The 23,829-nt window shown below is 42.5% G+C and overlaps 1 protein-coding gene across 2 annotated transcripts in view; it reads left to right on the top strand.

The window, feature by feature from the left end:
• Window positions 1-23,829, top strand: part of HSD17B4 (hydroxysteroid 17-beta dehydrogenase 4) — a 264,853-nt gene that overhangs the window by 21,152 nt on the left and 219,872 nt on the right. For both annotated transcript variants that reach the window (XM_056537370.1, XM_056537371.1), the window contains exon 3: window positions 21,019-21,126. In XM_056537370.1, coding sequence (XP_056393345.1) covers window positions 21,019-21,126 — 108 coding nt within the window. The remainder of the gene's footprint in view (window positions 1-21,018; window positions 21,127-23,829) is intronic.

Below are 23,829 nucleotides of genomic sequence, written 5' to 3'. Positions count from 1 at the left end.
TAGATCATGGGAGAGATCTCTGTACTGCCCCCTGATATATTTATACATAGTTATTAGGTCTCCCCTTAGCCTTCTTTTTTCTAAACTAAATAACCCTAATACTGATAATCTTTCTGGGTACTGTAGTCCTCCCATTCCCCATATTACCCCGGTTGCCCGTCTGTGAACCCTCTCCAGCTCCACTATATCTTCTTTTACACTGATGCCCAGTACTGTACACAGTATTCCAGTTGATATATAAAAACATTTTTTTCCTGGATAACCCCTTAAGGACCCAGCCCAAATATACCTTAAGGACCCGGCCATTTTTTTAACATCTGACCACTGTCACTTCAAGCATTAATAACTCTGGGATGCTTTTACCTTTCATTCTGATTCAGAGATTGTTTTTTCGTGACATATTCTACTTTATGTTAGCAGTAAAATTTTGTCGATACTTGTATCATTTCTTGGTGAAAAATTCCAAAATTGAAAATTTTGCATTTTTTTTTAACTTTGAAGCTCTCTGCTTATAAGGAAAATCTATATTCCAAATAAATTATATATTGATTCACATATACAATATGTCTACTTTATGTTTGCATCATAAAGTTGACAAGTTTTTACTTTTGAAAGACATCAGAGGGCTTCAAAGTTCAGCAGCAATTTTCCAATTTTTCACAATTTTCAAAATTGGATTTTTTCAGGGACCAGTTCTGTTTAGAAGTGGATTTGAGGGGCCTTCTTATTAGAAATACCCCATAAATGACACCATTATAAAAACTGCACCCCTCAAAGTATTCAAAATGACATTCAAAAGGTTTGTTAACCCTTTTGGTGTTTCACAGGAATAGCAGCAAGTTGAAGGAGAAAATTCAAAATCTTCATTTTTTTACACTCGCATGTTCTTGTAAACCCAGTTTTTGCATTTTTACAAGGGGTAAAAAGAGAGAAATAACCCAATTTCTCTTGAGTAAGGAAATACCTCATATGTGTATGTCAAGTGTTCGGCGGGCGCAGTAGAGGGCTCATAAGGGAAGGAGCGACAGTGGAATTTTGGAGAGTGAGTTTTTCTGAAATGGTTTTTGGGGGGCATGTCACATTTAGGAAGCCGCTATGGTGCCAGAACAGCAAAAAAAAAAAACTCATGGTTAATAGCAGAAAATACCCCCCAAAATTTGTAACCCCATCTCTTCTGAGTATGGAGGTACCCCATAAGTTGACCTGAAATGCACTACGGGCGAACTACAATGCTCAGAAGAGGAGTCATATTTGGCTTTTTGAGAGCAAATTTTGCTCGGGGGGCATGTTGCATTTAGGAAGCCCCTATGGTGCCAGAACAGCAAAAAAAAAAACACATGGCATACCATTTTGGAAACTAGACCCCTTGAGGAACGTAACGAGGAATAAAGTGAGCCTTAATACCCCACAGGGGTTTCACGACTTTTGCATATGTAAAAAAAAAATATATTTTTTTTCACTAAAATGTGTTTCCCCCCAAATTTCACATTTTTGCAAGGGTTAATAGCAGAAAATACCCCCCAAAATTTGTAACCCCATCTCTTCTGAGTATGGAGGTACCCCATAAGTGGACGTCAAATGCACTGCAGGAGCGCTACAATGCTCAGAAGAGAAGGAGTCACATTTGCTAATTTTGCTGAAATGGGGGGGGGGGGGGTTGCGGCATGTCGCATTTACTGCCAGAAAAGCAAAAAAAAATTAAATTTGTAAATACATTTCTTTGGAAAAAGGACATACCTCATATCTGGGCGTAAAACGGATCTCCGGGTGCACACTGGTCACGGAGGAACAGGAGGGCAGTCAGGGACCTTGAGCTTCTGCCTATGGAGCCAGAACAGTGGGACCCCCCCCCCCTCAAGGGGCATTATATGGGGTACACTAATAACTAACAAGGGGTACAGTGGGACATAAAAGGATAAAACAGGTTATGTTCCCCGAATGATGACCCAGAGCATAGCCAAAACAAAAAAATATGCCCACCCCAAACCCTATGCTCTGAATCATCATTCTGGGAATGTGATGTGTGTGGCCATCCCTAACCTGTTGCCTCAAATACGCACCCCGCTCAGGTGGAGAGAGAGCTCTGCGCATTTGAGGCAACATAAAAAGTCCCCGATGATAGTGACTCAGTGACCCATGACCCAGAGAAAAAAATACCCCCAGAGGTCTTATCATTTTTTTTTTTTTTAATGAGAGTTTTTTTGGGCAATTTAGTGGTTTTATGGGGTTAAAACTTGGAATGTACTCTGGACTTGGTACATTGGGGTCAAATTATGTAAAATGAAAAGGGAAAATTTTGTACTGCATGGAAGTGTGATACTCCCTGAAGCAGTTTTTAATGCAGAGGCCCGGATGATCAGGGCAAGTGTCACATTGATAGGTGGTGTCCTTCCGAATCCCCCTCCTGTTACACACTCTGCATTTTTTCTGGGATCGTCCCTTCTTTCCAGTGTGGGGGACCTCACCTGGAAAGTGTTGGCCTGGGACGATCCTGGCACCTATAACTTCAGTTCCTTGGGAAGTCCGGCCTGCTCTTTCCCGGTCAGCAAAGATCAGGACCTTTAGGACTTCAGCAGGCATCAGCATTGTCCCCCTGAGGAAGTCACCTTGGAGTGACGGAACGTGTGGGGTCTGGTGGTCCTGTCCTGAATCGCTTAGTGTTAGCCACAAAAACAGCTAGTGCTAACCCCCAATTCTTACCCCGGTTCCCAACACCACAGGGGTGCCGGGAAGAGCCGGTACCAACAGGCCCGGTGCGTCAAAAATGGCGCTCCTGGGCCTAGGCGGTAACAGGCTGGCGTTATTTAGGCTGGGGAGGGCCGGTAAGAATGGTCCTCGCCCACCCTGATAACGTCAGGCTGTTACTGTTTGGTTGGTATTTGGCTGAGAATAAAAAATAGGGGGGACCCTATGTGTTTTAAATTTTTTTTTATTTTTTTATATTTATAAAAAAATAAAAAAAATGCATAGGGTCCCCCCTATTTTTATTCTCAGCCAAATACCAACCAAACAGTAACAGCCTGACGTTACCAGGGTGGGCGAGGACCATTTTTACTGGCCCTCCCCAGCCTAAATAATGCCAACCTGTTACCGCCTAGCCCAGGAGCGCCATTTTTGACGCTCCAGGCCTGTTGGTACCGGCTCTTCCCGGCACCCCTGTGGTGTTGGGTACCAGGGTATTAATTGGGGGTTAGCGCTAGCTGTTTTTGTGGCTAACGCTAAGCCCAGCTTAGTAATGGACTTTGTCTATAAGACAGCTTCCACTACTAAGCCTGTCAAGTAAAGTAAGGAAAAAACACAACAGGTTTTAAAAAATTTTTATTACAAAAAACACTCCCCCACAAGCCCTCGTTAACCATTTTATTAAAATCAAACAAAGAAAAACGCTGGTCATCGAAGTAGTCCACCGAATCCGAAGGAGTCCACAGGATACACGGATCTGAAATGAGAAGAAAAATAAAATAAAATAGGGTTAGTACATTTATTATCGTCTGCTCACACATCTCCCGCCCTGCACGACTACAACTCCCAGCATGCCCTTACAGTAAGGACATGCTGGGAGTTGTAGTTGTGTGGTGCAGGAGATGTGTGGGCAAGTGACAAGCTTGTCCCCTGCCCCCAGCTGCAGGACTACAACTCCCAGCATGCCCTTACAGTAAGGACATGCTGGGAATTGTAGTCCTGCAGCTGGGGGCAGGGGACAAGCTTGTCATTCGCCTGCACTGCACAACTACATCTCCGAGCATGTCCTTACAGTAAGGGCATGCTGGGAGTTGTAGTCCTGCAAAGGGAGCCTGGGCGCACACACGCACGCAGTCACACACACGCACACAGTCACACACAGACAGACAGAGAGACAGACACACACACTCACCCATCCAGCGCAGCGCTCCTTCTGTCTGGGCGCCCTGCGAGTGACGTCACTGACGGAGGGACGTGAGGCCGGCACAACGGAAGACGTGGGAGCGGAGGCCGGGCACAGTGCAGGTGAAGGCCGGTGGTGGTGGGGGCGGGGGGGGTGTATGCTGACTGACCCCCCCCTTAACAGACTCCGATATCCCCTAATCATGTCACTGTTCCGGTCGGGTCCTGTGATTGGCTGCTGGTCCTGGCCTGGCCAGGACCCAGCGGGAAATGTAAAATTACAGCAGGGGATTTTGGAGTCTGCGGCGCCAGTATATGTTATAAGGAGCCCGGGCTGACATTACAGTGGAGCCGCCGGGGCTCCTCATACTGCCTCCCTGCTACCCTCACTTAATAATGATGGGGACACTGATATACATCCCCCCCCTTGTCTCCCGCCCACACCACTCATCTCCCGCTGCTATAAGACTACAACTCCCAGCGTGTCCTCACTGTAAGGGCATGCTGGGACTTGTAGTCTTGCAACAGTTAGCAGACAGATGGGAGTTGTGTGGCGCTGGCAGATGAGGGGGGATGTAAATCACTGCAGTGTCCCTGTAGCGCAGTGAGGGTAGCGGGGAGAAAGTATGTCAGAGCCCGGGCGGCAGTAGCTTTTCCTGCTCCATGTTGGAGCTGGAGTAAATTTAGTCAATTTTTAAGGCAGTTGCGACTGTCGCAGTAAATAAATACCTGACTAAAGCAAATCCATTTAAAAAAAATTAACTACGTAAGCAAGTTTGAATTTTCTTGCTTTTCTTGTTCTTCACGCAAATTGTCGGACGAAAACACACGTAGTCGCAGTTGCGACAATTATAATAAAGAAAACCTGACTAAACCCCTTGATAAATGTCCCCCAATATGTCTGTGCTGTATTGGGTTGACTGGAATAGGTCCGCACAGGGTTCCAGGCACATGTCGAGCAGAGATTCATGCACATAGACAGCTCTACTTGCTATAGGAAATTCTTCTAGAGTTCATTATCCTTGACTCGTGGATAATATACCTTTGCTTAAACTGTCAGCGCTTTATAAATAATATTAATTCGCCACTATTCTCAGTCTGTAATAGCAGCCATAAAGTGTCTAGCAGACTTGCAGAACACAGACATAATTTCTGGATGAAATCCAGGTGCAGTCACAGCAAGCGATATTCCAAGGCCCCACATTAAAATGCAGCTTGGTTATTGTCGAGTGTTGTCACTCTAGGGTGATTTTAAAGGCCCGATTCACACTTTGTTCACCTCTTCAATTGCATTCAAAGAAAGTTATCTTGTTCATTTATTGAAAGAACAGGAGGATTTTTTCCAGGGCATTAGTGCCTGGGTAAACTTAATGTTCTTCATCAATCCATATGATATGCTGAAGTTTATTGAAATGGTGTAGTACACTTTCCGTACACATGGGGGAGCTCTGGTGTCTCTAAATAACACCTATATTCTATAGTTCAAGTTGGTCTCTGCTGTCTCTTGGAGTTTTTGTACTTGTGCCTGATATATTTTGTAAAGCTAAATCCAGTCAATGTTGTAGAATGAAGAGGTGGCAATATTATGTGGACCCTTAAATACGTAGAGAGGGACACACATGTATGGGTTAAGTGACCTGGGCCATGCTGCTGTCACCTGCTCAGTGACTACCAACACCAATTGGCAGGAAAAAGGGGACACTTCTCTCAGATGGTGTTGGGGTCTCCTTATTCTTAGTAATTTGGCATTACTGGCAGTCAGACCCCCAGTGATCAGAAGGTGACAGCATTTTCTAGAAATCTTGCCTTTGCTGATATAATGCCTTTTACTCTGGCACTGAGTTTTGGCAGGAAGGACAATTTTTTTCAGTATTCAAAAGTATGTTGTCTGGGATATAAATAAATATATATATATATATATATATATATATATATATATATATATATATATCACATACACATATATTCATACATATATTTATATCATGAAGTGAAAAAACAGCACCTTGTCTGTAAGTGCCCCTGCCAACATTTATTGTTCCATTCCTTTTGATCATTCTGTGTTACATTGTGTCTCTGTTTCTGACCTGGAATATCGATCTTTCTATCTATAATAAATATATATATATTTAATATAATGAGATGCTGCTTTTAGAGGGGCTGTCTGGAGTTAAAGGGGTATTCCAGGAATTTTTTTTATTTGACCATGCTACAGGGGATGTAAAGTTAGTGTAGTTCATAATATAGTGTCTGTACCTGTGTGTGACGGTTTTCTCACAATTCCTCTATGATTTTCACTCCAATATTTATGTTTACCAGCATACAAAATGACTGTTGTCTCAGATTTTTCCCAGGTTGCAATGCTGCCGAGACCTGACATAACTAGTCAGCTGATGACAGGGAGCCTGTCTGCTTCAATTAGTGGAGGGATCAATCTGCAACTAACGCAAGAGCTGTAGGCACCCTGATTGAAAACCACAGGTCTTTTGAATGGATGCAGCTCATTTATGTTTCAATGGGTGGGGTGGCTGATGTGTGGGAGGGAGGAAAATGGGATTTGTAGGCAAAAAAGAAAACTCAAAAAGGAAATACCAGTTCACAAAAAGCTAACCACAGAATTATGGTAATCTCACAACATAGCCATTTAGCCCCAAGACAAGTGCAGATCCTTCCTAAGTATGCCCATTACTGTCTGCCAGGTACGTACTAAAATCACCTTATGGTGGATAACCCCTTTAATTTTGTATTTAGGTTGGGATGAAAAATGGGGGGGGGGGGGGGGGAGGGGGAATGTACTTGTCTACCATAGATCGCCCACCAGGTGCGTTTTAATGGTGTCAACCCCCTCTGATAAGCGTTTCATGCACTCCTTTCAGCATTTAGGAAATGGTTTCTATAATCCTCCTGTGGACTTCTTTATACAACCGGTCTCTGATGCCTGAGATGGTAATTCTTGTATATCATTTGTTAGTCTATTGTTTTACGGGATGTTGTGTTTGTGAGAAAGGCAGATTAAGCGGCTCGGAGGAGCATAAAAATGGCTGGGTTGTAAAATTTACTGCGGTAACTGCATTAACCTTTTGTTTCCAGATGCCAGAATTTCATGAAAAGATAAACAATGTTTTGAAGTAAAATAAACTTTCAATGTAAAAAATACTTCTGTGTACGGCAGTATTTCCCATTCCCGAGGCACCTTGGTGAACTGTATGGCCTAAAGCAGTGGTCTTCAACCTGCGGACCTCCAGATGTTGCAAAACTACAACTCCCAGCATGCCCGGACAGCCGATGACTGTCCGGGCATGCTGGGAGTTGTAGTTTTGAAACATCTGGAGGTCCGCAGGTTGAAGACCACTGGCCTAAAGCTTCATGAATTCATAATACAGTGCCTATAGACTGCTATGGGTTCATACCTGGCACATGAAAGTTCTTTCTCATATTTTAAAAGAAAATAATTTGCATATTTATGATTTTTTTTTATTTATGGAAATATTTTCTAATTGAAGTATTTCTTCTATGAGAGAATGCGGTCCTTAATGGAGGGACATATAGTCTCTAGTTATCCAGAGGGACTCTCTGTGCCACCATACAGGATTGTTGCTTGCGGTACTTTAAAAATATTCCAAAAATACCTGCATAGTCTTGTTACATTAAAGAGGACCTGTGGTCCCTTCTAAAATAGTTATCTATTGGTATATATAGATCCTCCCTTTCTGTGCCTATTTCAAATATGCTGGTGTAAGGGATTTTGGAAAACTGCCTTTGAGCCTAAAAACGAATGTTGGTATATGATTTTTATGTGTGCCTCTTAACTCCTAGCTGGCATCTTCCTGCAGTGTTTCTGGGGCCCCCAAAAAACAAACAAAACCGCCAAGAGGCAAGTTTGCCATTTTTGGTGGCATTTTAGGGGTACAGCAGAGGGGAAAAAAATCAAAATCAACTGGTGGCAGAAAGTAATAAAGATTTGTTCATTATTTCTATTTAAAAAAAAAAAAACTTGAATCCTTCCAGTACTTATCAGCTGCATTATGCTCCAGAGAAAGTTGTGTAATTCTTTCCAGTCTGACTACAGTGCTCTCTGCTGACACCACTGTCCATACCAAGAACTGCACAGAGCATTAGAAAATCCCCATAGCAAACTTCTCCTGCTCTAGAAAGTTCCTGACACGGACAAAGGTGTCAGCAGAAAGCACTGTGGTCTAAGAACTACACAAGTTTTCTCTAGAGCATACAGCAGCTAAGTACTTGAAATATTATGATTTTCATATAGAAGTAATTTGCAAATGTGTTTAACCTTTCAGCAGCAGTTGATTTAGAGTTTGAGTAGATGTGTTTTTTTTTTTTTTTTTTTTTTTACTCCCAAGTACCCATTTTAAGGTAATGCTACTATTTACAGCAGCTACATGTGGACAAAACCACTCTTTATTTTGCCGGTAAATCTTTGTCCTCGTGAGGCTCCTACAATATACATGTCCCGTACAGTGAAGCCACCCATGTGGTCAGCTAATGGGTATTTGTGACTGTGACTTCTGCAGGGGAAATTTAGTATTACATGATCTTTGATAGACTCTCTTCACTCAATAGAGGGGGGTTTCAAGCAGGATGATCTTCCGCCATGATGTCCATATGCCAGAAGCAGGCAATAAGAAAAGGGTCATGACTTGAACCACCATATACCGTGTATATACTCGAGTATAAGCCGACCCGAATATAAGCCGAGGCCCCTAATTTCACCCCACAAACCCAGGAAAAGTTATTGACTCGACTATAAGCCTAGGGTGGGAAATACATCATCCCCCCCCCCCCCATGTCATGAACCCCCCTGTCATCATTAACACCCCCGTCATTAACACCCCCGTCATTAACACCCTGTCCTCATCCCCCCTGTCATCATCCCCCCCCCCCTTTCATCATCACCGCCTGTCTATCCCTTTTCAGTGGTCTTCAACCTGCGGACCTCAAGATGTTGCAAAACTACAACTCCCAGCATGCCCGGAGGTGTAGTTTTAAAACATCTGGAGGTTCGCAGGTTGAAGACCACTGCGGCCTTCGTCATCATCCAGACCCCCCCTTTAGTTTTCTACTCACCTCCCCTCGGTGGGAAGGAAGGGTGAGCTGGTCCAGGCCATCTATGCGGCAGGGACCGTCCGGTGGGGAGGGTTAGTCTTTCTGGGCTGTCCATCTTCGCCGGGAGACCTTCTTCTCCGCTGCGGGCTGGCCCGTGACTAGTGATGTTGCCTTGACGACGACACGCAGGGACGTTCATGTGCAGGGACGTCCCTGTGCATCGTCGTCAAGGCAACGAAGAGAAGAGGGCCTCCCGGTGAAGATGAACAGCCCAGTACGACTAACCCTCCCCACCGGACGGTCCCTGCAGCATAGATGGCCCGGACCAGCTCACCCTTCCTTCCCACCAAGGGGAGGTGAGTAGAAAACTAAAGTGGGGGGGTCTGGATTAGGGATCGACCGATATCGTTTTTTTTTTTTTTTTAGGGCCGATACGGATAATCGGTGGAGGTTAGGGCCGATAGCCGATAACTTATACCGATATTCCGGTATAAGTTACTGGCTATTTATCCCCCCGCGACACCGCTGTAGATCATTGATTTAAAGCGGGCGCTTTAAATCAATGCACTGCAGTGGCTTTTGCGGTGCCATAGGCCGCCACTCGCGGGTCGGGGGTGAGGGGGTGGGGGGCGGGGCATTATCGGCTTATCGGCAAGGTATTTGCCGATACCGATAATGCCCAAAATCGTGATTATCGGACGATAATATCGGCCATACCGATAATCGGTCGATCCCTAGTCTGGATAATGACGAAGGTCCGGCAGTGGTCTTCAACCTGTGGACCTCCAAATGTTTCAGAACTACAACTCCCAGCATGCCTGGACAGCCGATGGCTGTCAGGGCATGCTGGGAGTTGTAGTTTTGAAACATCTGGAGGTCCGCAGGTTATAGACCACTGAGAAGGGATTGATAGGCAGAGGGTTCACTCAAGTATAAGCTGAGGGGGGCGTTTTCAGCACGAAAAATCGCGCTGAAAAACTCTGCTTATACTCGAGTATATACGGTAGCTAATATTAATTAAAGATGTCATCTCACTTCATTTAACCTATTCCATAGAATCTTTAGACAGAATACTCTGTGTTCAGGATATTGTACTCTGCGGCCAACATCTGACACAGTGCAAAAGTCGCAGTTGTAGAAGGCGGGAATACTGGCAAAGGGAGGAGCGACAGATGGACGGGAGAGAATAGCGCCTTACTAATTCATGAATCCATTCATCTTGTATAATGGTTTATTTATAAGCTGTCGGCACATTTCACGGCTCAGTCCAATAGGTCAGGGATGCAATAACAGTTAAGTTGGAACATTACCGTACTTTACTACAGTATGTCTCTGTGTCTGCTCCATTGAGCACAAGCCTTATATAGCGAGTGGGTTCTGCCGGCTTTCTTATTAGAGTCGCACTGTCAGCTGTGCCCTGAAAGCCGTTTGCGCACATACTCTCTATAGTGATGTTTCTTTTAATGGGTAACATGTAAGGTTACTGTGACCTTGTTTTACCGGTATGTGGAATTCTGTGTTTTTTCATTCCCTTTAATGACCGCTGCATCGATTGCACATTTTGTTTCTGCAGCATGAATTGAAGCTTGTCAATGCAGCGGCGTGAGCATCCGGAATACTGTACATTATGACTGTAAGGCTTCTGTCTGCTCCGATTACTTCCATCTTTTTGTTCTCAGACATAGCAGTGGCGTAAGGTTAACATATTGTTTCATGATTATAGCAGTCTTGTCATCCTGGCATTGGGACTGGCTTTTACAGGCTCCATTTCTTTCCTTTTATTTCATTTTCACAGGCTCTTGCCCCCTTTCATTTCTTTAGCAAATAGCCATACTCATTAACCCTGTGATCCTTTTATACATGTGAATGCTTTTTCTATTGAGTTGTTGAATAACATGTCACTCCGGTGTGAATTGTATCATTTAAAGGGGTACTCCGCCCCTGGCATCTTATCCCCTATTCAAAGGATAGGGGATAAGATGTTAGATCGCCGCGGTCCCGCTGCTGGGGACCCCGGGGATCCCAGCTGCGGCACCCCGCCATCATTACTGCGCAGAGCGTGTTCGCTCTGTGCGTAATGACGGGTGATACAGGGGCCAGAGCAGCGTGACGTCATGGCTCCGCCCCTCAGACATCACGGCCTGTCCCCTTAATACAAGTCTATGGCAGGGGGCGTGACGACCGTGTATTGACGGGGGCGGGCCGTGACGTCACGAGGGGCGGAGCCGTGACGTAACTATGTTCCGGCCCCTGTATTGCCCGTCATTACGTGCAGAGCGATCTCGCTCTGTGCAGTAATGATAGCGCAGTGCCGCTGCGGCGATCCCCGGGGTCCCCAGCAGTGGGACCCCGGCGATCTGACATCTTATCCCCTATCCTTTTGGATAGGGGATAAGATGTCTAGGGGCGGAGTACCCCTTTAATCTAAATGTTCGTTATGGTGCATTCAAGGAAATTTGTTTCGCAGGTAAGCTCCCACCAGCTTTTCCTTTTGCCGTAAGGCTGAGTTCACACAAGGACATGGATTGATGGGCTAAGGGTGCATTCACACCACGTTTTTGCAATACAGTTCCCGTATACGTTTTCTATGTGAAAACCGGACGGAACCGTATTGGAAAACGTTTGCATTGACTCTCCATTGAAAACCGTATGCCAAAAGATACATCAGGTTGTGTCCGTTTTGCATCCTGTACGGTTTTGTCAGGTTTTTTTTTTCCTGTACCCAAAAATCGTAGTCTACCACGGTTTTAGGTCCGGTTGAAAAACTGTATTAAACCGTATGGTTTTTTTTTTTTTTTTTTTTTTTTTTTTTTTTTACATGGGAGTCAATGGGAACCGTACAGAACTGTATGTGCATATAGTTCCATCTGGTTTTCACCATACGGTGTTTGACTTTGCACAGTTTTTTTTCTTGGAATTTCAATCAAACAAGTAAAACTTTATTCAAAATGGAGTGAAAAGTTAAAAACATATACGTTTTTTTTCTTAAAAAAACGGATGCAACCGGATGTCATTTTTCAAACCGTATACGGTATTTAACTGTATACAGGTTAAAATTTGTACACACGTTTTGATACAGTTTAGTCAGGTTTTGAGGAATCCGTTTTTCCTCAAAAACCTGATACGGGAACTGTACTGCAAAAACGTGGTGTGAATGCAGCCTAAGATGCATTTTTCACTGCACCTACCAGCTGCCACGCCCCCTCCCATAGACTTGTATTAAGGGGGCGTAGCGTGACATAACTATGGGCGTGATAGTGACGTCATGACCCCGCCGCTCCGCTTCAACCATTTGGAACAAAATGTCCCGAACGCTGGTGTAGCGGAGTACCCCTTTTAAAATGTACCTGTAGCTTAAAACTTTTAACATGTCCTAGAGACATGCCAACAATTTTGATTGGCCAGGGTCTGGGTGCTTAGACCCTGACCGATCGCTAGAATGAGCTGGGAAGAGAAGTGCTGCTGACCGAGACAATCACATAGATTTCTATTGTCTCGCTTAGCGCATTCTTCTCCCAGCTTATTCTAGCGATCAGTCAAAGTTTGAACACTCAGACCCCAACTAAGGGTGGGTTCACACCACGATTTTACTATACGGTTTTGGCATACGGTTTCATAAAAAACGGTATGCAACTGTACAGAAAACCGTGCCCATAGTCTTCCCATTCAAAACCGTATTCATCATAATGTATACATACGGTTGTTTCCGTTTTTCAAACCATATTGTTTTTTAGTTTTTTTTCGTGACCAACCATGGTTTTTGGTCTGGGTGAAAAACTGTATTAAACCATATAAAAAATTTTTTAACATGGGAGTCAATGGGAACCATGCGAACTGTATATGTGTACGGTTCCATCCGGTTTTCACCATACGGTTTTTGGCTTTGCTTAGTTTTTTTTTTCTTGGAATTTCAATCAAACAAGTAAAACTTTATTCATAAGGGAGTGAAAAGTTAAAAACGTATACGTCTTTTCTTAAAGAACGGATGCAACCGGACATCATTATTCAAACCGTATACTGTTTAGTCAGGTTTTGAGGAATCCGTTTTGTTTTAATCAAAAACCTGATCCAAAACTGTATTGCAAAAACGTGGTGTGAATCCGCCCTAATCAAGACTTTTGATGCGTCTCTACAACATGTTAAAAGTAACAGTGTCCATTTGAACTATACAATTCTATTATTACTTTTATAGCGTTCCGAAGTAATAATTGGTATTATATTTTTTTAATGTTTTATTTATTTTTATTTTTTTTAGGTCTATCTTCTGTCTTCTATATGACTATAACTAAATGGTCACTATAATGGTCACATTGGCAGGTGGGGTTGACCATGCCAGAGAGGAAAGGAGGGCCTTGGTGGCTCCAGGGGTCCGGGCCACGTCTCCTGAGTCCTCAAGGAAGTGCTGATTGCAAGTGCAGATTAATGTTTTATTTTTTATGAATTTGCATAATATGCAATGAAAATTTCCGATAGAAAATCAAATATGTTTGATTTAATGTGGAAATTTTGCTGCGTGTGGCTGTACTGCTAAATTTCCACCCTAAGGCCAGGTTCACACTGCTGAATCTCTGGACGTAATTTCTGGTCCCATGGGCGGCTCTAGGACTGCGGAGACGGCATTGCCGTCCCTATAGATGGCAATGCATTTATCATCGGATCTTTCAGCAGAGTGGCTCAGAAATGTATTTTCATCTATGGGAACGGCTATGCAGTCTGCGTGGTCCTAATGCCGCCGACAGGAACTCCGGTGAAAATTCCATCCAGAGGTTCCGCAGTGTGAATCCGACCTAAAAATTCTTCAGTGGAATTTAGCCTGCAGCAGAGTCCTATTGTTTTCAAATCGGATTCTACTGCACTGATTACACTATGAAACTTCCACCCTGATTTCTGCTGAAATTCAAGTTTCAGGACCCACAAAGAAAGAACAGTGTTGCGGAAATAGCAAAACACTAAACAAACCAAACAAACAAAACAAAAAAACAAACAGAAACCTCTGCCAACAGCAACCCCTTGGTGGATTGTCTGTGCTCTCCTAGGCTCCTAAACTTTGGTTGCAATAGACATCAAAGTCACTTTCTATCTGGGAATATTTTGTGACTTTTCCAGATAAATAGAATCCATAAACTCCGGTATGGCCCGGGTCACAGGGTACAATAAAGGGATGTGTTATATTGGGATTTTAAGGCTGGCGTAGTGTTGCTATTCCTTTAACTAAATGAAGTAATGATAACTCCAGGGTATTCTGGCCCCTCCACTTTGTTACTACAGAATGGAATAGTATGAAATAGATGGCATATGTTTGTTTTGGCTCAGAGAATCTGGTAATTGCTATTGCTACATTTTCTTTGGACTCTTTGGGAAAATGAATTCCGCTGCATTCAGATCAAACTCTTTACACGGTAGGACTGACTGAGCATCTCATTGTTCTAATAAGATCATCCTCAGTCTTGGAATGTGGGTCTGCTGTACATTGTGTATAAATGTATATGAATTATGTAATGATGTGCTCCAGGCGAAGACAACCCTTGGTGTATAGCAGGACATGAATTTTACTGATGCATTGGCGGAAAGTGGTAGAAATCCCATTATGCGGTAAATGCTGGCGTCCCTATGAGATTATAGTAATGTATTGAAGTGAATAGTAACTATAATAAGATATATAATTTTATACATTTATGTGATCCTTATACCTTTAAACCATTGCTGTCTTCACGTGTTATATACTCTGAGCTTTTCAATCAACTTTACATTGATAATAAACTTTAAACAGACTTTACCTGCGGCAGAAAGGTATCAATAAACACACATTTAAAGGGGAAAACTTTTTATTTATTTATTTTTTTTAAATCAACTGGTGTCAGAAAGTTAAACAGATTTGTAAATTACTTCTATAAAAAATCTTAATCCTTCCAGTACTTATTAGCTGCTGAATACTGCAGAGGAAATTCACTTTTTTTTTTTAGAACACAGTGCTCTCTGCTGACATCTCTGTCCATTTTAGGAACTGTCCAGAGCAGCATGTGTTTGCTATGGGGATTTTCTCCTACTCTGGGCAGTTCTTAAAATGAACAGAGATGTCAGCAGAGAGCTCGGTGTTCCAAAAAGAAAATAATTTATTCTGTATTATTCAGCAGCTAGTAAGTCCTGGAAGGATTAAGATTTTTTAATAGAAGTAATTTACAAATCTATTTAACTTTCTGGTTCCAGTTGATTTAAAAAAGTTTTCCACCAGAGTACCCCTTCAATGTATTTCTAAATTGAATTTTTTTCTGTTTTTAAACATTTTAAATTTATATTATAATTATTTTTACATGACTTCTCCCAAAAAGGAAAGGTTTTTATTTCTAGCTCCCTAGAGTATGTTTAGGTAGTCAAGTTACTGTTCGTTCTGTGGAGTGAATTTTCCCCTCCATATAGAGAAGAGGAGTCATAGATAAGTGTTTTTATATACCTTTATGCCTCAACGGTGATCAGGGATTTAAAGGGGTTATCCAGGAAAAAACTTTTTTTTTTTTATATATCAACTGGCTCCAGAAAGTTAAACAGATTTGTAAATTACTTCTATTAAAAAATCTTAATCCTTTCAGTACTTATGAGCTTCTGAAGTTAAGGTTGTTCTTCTGTCTAAGTGCTCTCTGATGACACGTGTCTCGGGAACCGCCCAGTTTAGATGCAAATCCCCATAGCAAACCTCTTCTAAACTGGGTGTTTCCCAAGACGCGTGTCATCAGAGAGCACTTAGACAGAGAAGAACAACCTTAACTTCAGAAGCTCATAAGTACTGAAAGGATTAAGTTTTTTTAATAGAAGTAATTTACAAATCTGTTTAACTTTCTGGAGCCAGTTGATATATAAAAAAAAGTTTTTCCCTGGAATACCCCTTTAAAGACAAATGTTCATAGGCTTCAAAATATATAGATAATAATATTGAACAAAGACAAGACTCCATTTATTCAACCTGATCTAACTGTGATGATATAGAGAAAGGCCAACAACCCGTATGAAGCAGATGCCATTTGCCCTTTACCATGGAGTAAAAAAAAATTCTGACTCCGAATATAGCAAGAAGAATAAATCCCAGAAATCTAATAACATAATTTAATAACTAATATTATATTTTTTAATTAAGTCATCTAGGTCCTTCTTGACCATCTCAACATCACGTGTCAGAGTTCCAAAGTAAATAGTATTTGTCCTTGAAGAAGAAATATCTGTAATGGAAAATCTGCATCGCTAATAAATGAAATACATATGGTGATAATGGTCCTCTTCTAACAGTACAACTGGATTCACACATACTGTAGTATTTGTATTTGATCATATATTTATTTTAGTCTGTTATTCATTTAGCCTAATTGGAGAATGTCAAAAACGAAGAAAAAGGTAAAAATCTTTTCATTTATAGTTTTTTCTTTGTTGTTCCCACTACTGGTTCTGGCTAAAAATACTGACCAAACTACTACATGTGATCCAAGCCTTTCTGTTGTTTTCTGCTCCAAATCTTATTTCAAGAGAACGAATATACCACCTTCTTTCCCACGAAATATAGAGGCCTCCGAGATGCAAACAAAAATGTTTCAAGTCTACCAGTTTGTGCTGTGCGGAGTTAGAAAGAAACATGGCTGCCCTTTTCCAAAAAGCTGTGCATTACCAGTCAACAGGTTGTGTCTGGTATAATGGCTCTTAGCCCGGTTCTGTAGGACAACCCACTGGACTCCTAAGCCTAGAATGAGCAAAAGATCAGCAATACATTTCTAATTCTACTAAATCTTTTCTTGCAGACTAGTCTGTCCAATGGTTACGTTTAAAGGGGTTATCCAGGAAAAAAAACCTTTTTTTTTTTTTTTTTATATATCAACTGACTCTAGAAAGTTAGACAGATTTGTAAATTACTTCTATTAAAAAAATCTTAATCCTTTCAGTACTTATGAGCTTCTGAAGTTAAGGTTGTTCTTTTCTGTCTAAGTGCTCTCTGATGACACGTGTCTCAGGAACCGCCCAGTATAGAAGCAAATCCCCATAGCAAACCTCTTCTAAACTGGGCGGTTCCCGAGACACGTCATCAGAGAGCACTTAGACAGAAAAGAACAACCTTAAAGGGGTACTCCGGTGAATTATTTTTTTTTCTTTTAAATCAACTGGTGCCAGAAAGTTAAACAGATTTGTAAATTACTTCTATTAAAAAATCTTAATCCTTCCTGTACTTATTAGCTGCTGAATACTACAGAGGAAATTGTTTTCTTTTTGGAATTCTCTCTGATGACATCACGAGCACAGTGCTCTTTGCTGACGCCATTATAATAATAATAACTCTTTATTTATTGTTGTTCTTTGTGGGATTTGAACCCAAGGCCCCAGCACTGCAAGGCAGCAGTGCTAACCACTGAGCCACCATGCTGCCCTTAGCATACATCTGCTATGCACGGTTGCTAAAATGGACAGAGATGTCAGCAGAGAGCACTGTGCTCGTGATGTCATCAGTGTTCCAAAAAGAAAGGAATTTCCTCTGTAGCATTCAGCAGCTAATAAGTACTGGAAGGATTAATATTTTTTAATAGAAGCAATTTACAAATATGTTTAACTTTCTGGCACCAGTTGATTTAAAAGAAAAAAGGTTTTCACCGGAGTACCCCTTTAACTTCAGAAGCTCATAAGTACTGAAAGGATTAAGATTTTTTAAATAGAAATAATTTACAAATCTGTTTTGTTTTTTTCCTTGATAACCCCTTTAAATTAAAGGTTGAAACAAATGAGACTTTGTGTTAGAATCATTAGTCTTTACACATAACCTAGATGACAAGCAGTAATAACATACTTGAGGTTGGATTATAAAATCCTGCACCATGATGTTTAGGTATATAGTGTTGAGGAACCCATGGAACCTTTATGTTGTTTTAAATGATTTAAAACTCTATTCTGGATAATTCCATATTTTGTGGATGAGCCGATAGCTCTTCCAGATGCAGAAGCACACAATCTGAAATGTCAGAATGTACGAGACGCAGCCGGATAACATTGCCAAAGTGACAACACGTTTGAATTTCACCTGGCCATTATTTGTGAAGATTGGTGGGTGGAAAATCTTCTGTAAGAGCTTCCTTCCAGTTATTGATTTCTTACCTAGTGCTGTCATTCATTTAAATGAGCTTGGGGTAAAGAGGTCATTCCTATTTTCCTGTATCGGTGATACTATGAAAAATGTATCTACCTTTCCTAGGTGTAATGGTGTTTATAGTTGTTTCTGACAGTACTGTATGTCTATAGGGGAAAAGACACAGGGCAAACCAAGAAAGATTACATTGTTTGAATTCTTTGTTAGTCACCCACAATTTTTTGTTCTTGCTGAAAAATCGCGCAGGTATTAGGGTGCATTCACACCACATTTTTGCAATACAGTTCCCGTATACGTTTTCATTGTGAAAACCGTATGGAACCGTATTGAAAACCGTATGTATTGACTCTCCATTGAAAACCGTATGCCAAATATGCATCAGGCTGTGTCCGTTTTGCATCCTGTACGTTTTTGTCAGTTTTTTTTCCCCGTACCCAAAACCATAGCCTACCACTGTTTTTGGTCCGGGTGAAAAACTGTATTTAGCCATATACTTTTTTTTTTTTTTTTTTTTTTAACATGGGAGTCAATGGGAACCGTACAGAACCATATGTGCATCCGGTTCCATCCGGTTTTCACATACGGTTTTTGACTTTGCACAGTTTTTTTTATTGGAATTGCAATCAAACAAGTGAAACTTGTTATTTTCGTAAAAAAACGGATGCAACTGGATATAATTTTTAAAACCGTATATGGTTTTTAACTGTATACGGGTTAATATTTGTACACACGTCTTTTTACAGTTTAGTCCAGTTTTGCTGGAACTGTATTGCAAAAACGTGGTGTGAATGCACCCTAACTCCGGTTTAACTTGAACTTGCAGGCAACCAGCTGCTAGCTATGATTTATGGACTAGAACTATATAAAACAGCATCTACCGGACATGATAGTAAACATCAGTCTAATCATTGCAAAACTAATTGTGCTCCCCTCCCCCGCCCCCCCCCCCTTTAATGTATTTCTCCTTTTTGGTATACAACCAAGAAGCCACTATTACAGCATTAACGGGGCTTGTCACCCATATATTTTTGGGCCCTACAATATTAAATTTGCCCATTTATGTAATGGTAAACAGCACTCCATCCTCTTTTTCTATTTATTTGCTTACAATGCATTGTTGTCAATTGAGACCCCTGAGACTTTGGGTGCTAACTGATAACGTTAATGGCCGCCATGTTGGATGCCCCCATTCTTGTTTCCCTATTACTCCTGAATCTTTAAAGGGGTAGTCCACTGGCCAGCGTTTGGAACATTCAGTTCCGAATGCTGTGTACACGCTGCGGGGGTCATCCACGCTCCCTCATGACGTCACGCCATGCCCCTCAATATAAGTGTATGGGAGGGGGTGTGAAGACCGCCACGCCCCCTCCCATAGACTTGCATTGAGGGGGTGTGGTGTGACGGCACGAGGGGGAGTGGCCGACCCCCCACAACGTGCGCGCACACAGCATTTGGAATTAAATGTTCTGAACGCTGGCAAGGGGAGTACCCCTTTAAGAATAATCTTCATTATACCCAACGTAATAAATTGATGTCATCTGTTCATTCAGAAATGCCAGAGAATAAAAAAGAACTAATAACCTTTTTCCTTCATCCTATTAAAGTGCTTATTTTCTTACATCAGGATGAACAGAATAAGATTTTCATCCTGACAGATTTAAAATTGTATCATATTGTCTATTATAATCGGCATAAATAGGACAATAGCTTAGTGGGTATTTTGGCAGCAGATTGTGTTAGCAGCCTGTGCTTGTACTCAGTGGATAATGAAATTAGTATGATTTGTACACAATAAAACTAAAAATCAAATCCATTTTTGCTCATCTCTTTAGAAAGACGTTTATTTGATTAGATTTTTTTTGTGTGAGGTTAATTTGTTTTGCTGGAATTGAGGGTGGGGGCTGTAGCTGGTGACATCAGGTTAGCATAAAAAATGTCACAGTATGGTAAAATAACACTATTGCTATTGACAGATTAAGGCTGGGTTCACATCCCCCATACCGGGAGCGCATACGGCAGGGGAGAGCTAAAAACTTGCGCTCCGGTGTAATTAATTTCAATGAGCCGACCGGAGTGAACCGGTCGGCTCATTTTTCCCCGTATGTGGTTTTCTACCGTACCTAAAACCGTAGTCAACCACGGCTTTAGGTCCGGTAGAAAACAGCATACGGGGAAAAATCCGGTTCACTCCGGTCGGCTCATTGAAATTAATTACATACGGGAGCGCAAGTTTTTAGCTCTCCCCTGCCGTATGCGCTCCCGTATGGGGAAAAAAGGGATAGGTAAAAGTTGTGAAGGTAAAGAACCTCCTGAAAACCCTAGATAAAATCGCAACATAAAAAAAAAATAAAAAAGAGTATAAAAACAAAACAACAATAGCATATGGACAACTCTAGAACTAAATAGAGGCAAAACAACCTCTACTTTATCCACAGCAGTCAATTTTGGACAACAGTGGCCCAGATTTACGAAGACGTAGAATGTCCTTTATGGTTCTATGCACATAGCAGATCCTTTGAGACTACTAATCTAGACCCGTTTGGGATATGAATTGGTCGTGTATGGAGAGCATGCTTGTATATTCAGTTGCATTTTTATTTTTTTTTAGATTTTTTTATTTTTTTAACTGGCAGAATCAACCTCTAAAATGTCTCGTATACAGTTGTGTGCACAAGCTTTTATGCATATTTTATTATACTTGTGTGAATATGACCACAATCAGAGGAGTCTTATAGGTGCATGTATTTGCATACACCAGTGTTTCCCATCCAGGGTGCCTCCAGCTGCTGCAAAACTACAACTCCCAGCTTGCTGGGAGTTGTAGTTTTGCAACAGCTGGAGGCATTCTGGTTGGGAAACACTGGCATACACTAATGTTTTAGTCATTTTTGATTATTTTCAGCAGTTATTACACTTTCTATCCCTACAGTGTTTCTGTATATTTGACTATAACTGTGCCTTTTGTAATGATTTTACAGTCAATGATCTGGGAGGAGACTTCAAAGGCGATGGAAAAAGTTCATCAGCTGCAGACAAGGTTGTAGAGGAAATCAGAGCGAAAGGCGGAAAAGCAGTGGCCAATTACGGTAAGGAAGGGTTTGTTCAGTCACATCTATGGATAATGTTAGTCAGTGTGACACTTAATGACGATATTTTTTTATTGTAATGTTTGATCATGGTAAGTAAGTAATGAGTGCCTGATAAATCCATAGTTTTCAAGCTGACATAGTATAGTGCCTAGTATAACATAGTACGGTGCCCAAAGACCAGAACATCTAACCATGAATTATGAATTCATCTCTAGTTAAATTTAGGGAAAGTTAGGGAAATTCTAACGGATCTCCAATAAAACATGGTACAAAAAAACAATGCATTGGTTAAAGGACATTCACATTTTCAGTCATATCTTCAGTGCATGAGATATAGAGCAAGTTGGCAAATTGTCTTTTTTTAATGGTGGGGTCACACATTGCGAAAATGCAGCGTATTTCACGCTGCACAAAATCTTCTGCACAGCAGTAAATACGCTGCGTATTCTAATATGCGCAAACAAGGCAGCCCTGTGTGTGCAGTTTGATATGGAAGCAGGGCCAGCACTCCAACGTACCTGTGACTAGCTGGCCTGCCTTCAAATCTAACTGCACACACAGGGCTGCTGTGGAAAAGCCGTGTGTGTTTGCACATAGGAGAATACACATTGTATTTCCCACTGTGCAGCGGACTTTGTGCAGTGTGAAATATGTGTGACCCTACCCTAATACAGTATTTCTTAACTACAATCTGCATATTCCCAAAATTTCCCATTGCCAACTGATTAAAAGGTTGAAATCAGAGTTATCTCTGTAACAGCCTTTGTAATAGTGTTAGCTGTAACATATAGTTTAGTGAAGCCTGGAGACAGTCACAGGAGGAGACTTATCAAAAACCTGTCCAGAGGGAAAAGTTGCTGAGTTGCCCATAGAGGCAGAGGAATGAGTGTATGGGGGTGGCAGATGAATGAGGTGGTGAGAGCAGCAGAGGAATGAGGTGGAAGGGGTGGCAGAGGAATAAGGGTATAGGGGCGGCAGAGGAATGAGGTGGTGGGGGCGGCAGAGGAATGAGGTGGTGGGGGGCAGCAGAGGAATGAGGTGGTGGGTGGCGGCAGAGGAATGAGGGTATAGGGTGGCAGAGGAATGAGGGTGGCAGAGGAATGAGGGTGGTGGGGGGGCGGCAGAGGAATGAGGTGGAAAGGGTGGCAGAGGAATAAGGGTATAGGGGTGGCAGAGGAATGAGGTGGTGGGGGCAGCAGGGGAATGAGGTTATGGGGGTGGTAGAGGAATGAGGTGGTGGGGGGCGGCAGAAGAATGAGGTGGTGGGGGGCGGCAGGGGATTGAGGTGGTGGGGGCGGCAGGGGAATGAGGTGGTGGGGGGGCGGCAGGGGAATGAGGTGGTGGGGGCAGCAGAGGAATGAGGTGGGGGGGGTGACAGGAATGAGGTGGTGGTGGCGGCAGAGGAATGAGGTGGTGGTGGCGGCAGAGGAATGAGGGTGGAAGGGGCAGCAGAGGAATGAGGGTATAGGGTGGCAGAGGAATGAGGTGGTGGGGGCGGCAGGGGAATGAGGTGGTGGGGGTGGCAGGGGAATGAGGTGGTGGGGGGCGGCAGGGGAATGAGGTGGTGGGGGGCGGCAGGGGAATGAGGTGGTGGGGGGCGGCAGGGGAATGAGGTGGTGGGGGGCGGCAGGGGAATGAGGTGGTGGGGGGCGGCAGGGGAATGAGGTGGTGGGGGGCGGCAGGGGAATGAGGTGGTGGGGGGCGGCAGGGGAATGAGGTGGTGGGGGGCGGCAGGGGAATGAGGTGGTGGGGGGCGGCAGGGGAATGAGGGTATAGGGGTGGCAGAGGAATGAGGGTGGTGGGGGGGGCGGCAGAGGAATGAGGTGGTGGGGGGCGGCACAGGAATGAGGTGGTGGGGGGGCGGCAGAGGAATGAGAGTTCATGATATGATTGAAACGCTCTCGTGGATTTCTGTTTATAACCAAGAGCAATTTCCTAGCATATTGTTAATAAGTGTCTCCTAGGAATATTGATATCTTTTGTTCTAGATTTCTACCAGACAGATACAATAAAGAAAATTACAATATCCCTTTTACCTTTTTGTATGTAATGACTTTGACCTCGATAGTATTAGCACCATATCTAAACAATGAGCGGTACTTTCCGCCTGCTGCCAAATAGTCCATTTCGTGTTGTCAGCTCACTTTATGGGCAAACCGCAGACATCTCTTTTACTTTTTTATTTGTACTTTGCAAAGCTTGTCTACAACTTGTACATGATGTAGGCTTTTATTCTGGATTAGTAAAAGCTTGTATTTCACAAAAGTGGATTTATTTTCCATTAAAAAGACACTGCAGCAGAATGCCCTCACTCTCCAGGGTCAGCTTCTCGAGAAGTGTGAAATCACTGCTGTCTGAATGGCCTCCTCAAAGTCTGAGATTGACCACTAGGATTCCTGCTGAGCCCGAGTGGCAGTCTTTCCCATTGTTTGCGTTTGACAACCGACTGTGTGACGACGGTCTTTCTTCTCACAATATCATTCTCATGTGATGGGTGTTTAATATAGATATGAATTTACATAAACACATTATTTGCTTTGCCTGCTTATTGTGGAGATATGTATACATGTTCAGTAACTTAAAATCCTTAAGCTTGACTGATGCCTTATTATGTCTTGCTGGAGGTGCGCGGCACTAAGCCCTCTATTTTGTCAGTAGTCTTTGACTTCTCTGATTTAATGATATAGGATCCCGCATAGG

This window comes from Hyla sarda, chromosome 1, assembly GCF_029499605.1.
Source record: "Hyla sarda isolate aHylSar1 chromosome 1, aHylSar1.hap1, whole genome shotgun sequence".
In the NCBI taxonomy this organism is placed as follows: Eukaryota; Metazoa; Chordata; class Amphibia; order Anura; family Hylidae; genus Hyla; species Hyla sarda.
The sequence above is the reverse complement of the archived record's forward strand: the minus strand, read 5'-3'. Positions and strand labels throughout refer to the sequence as shown.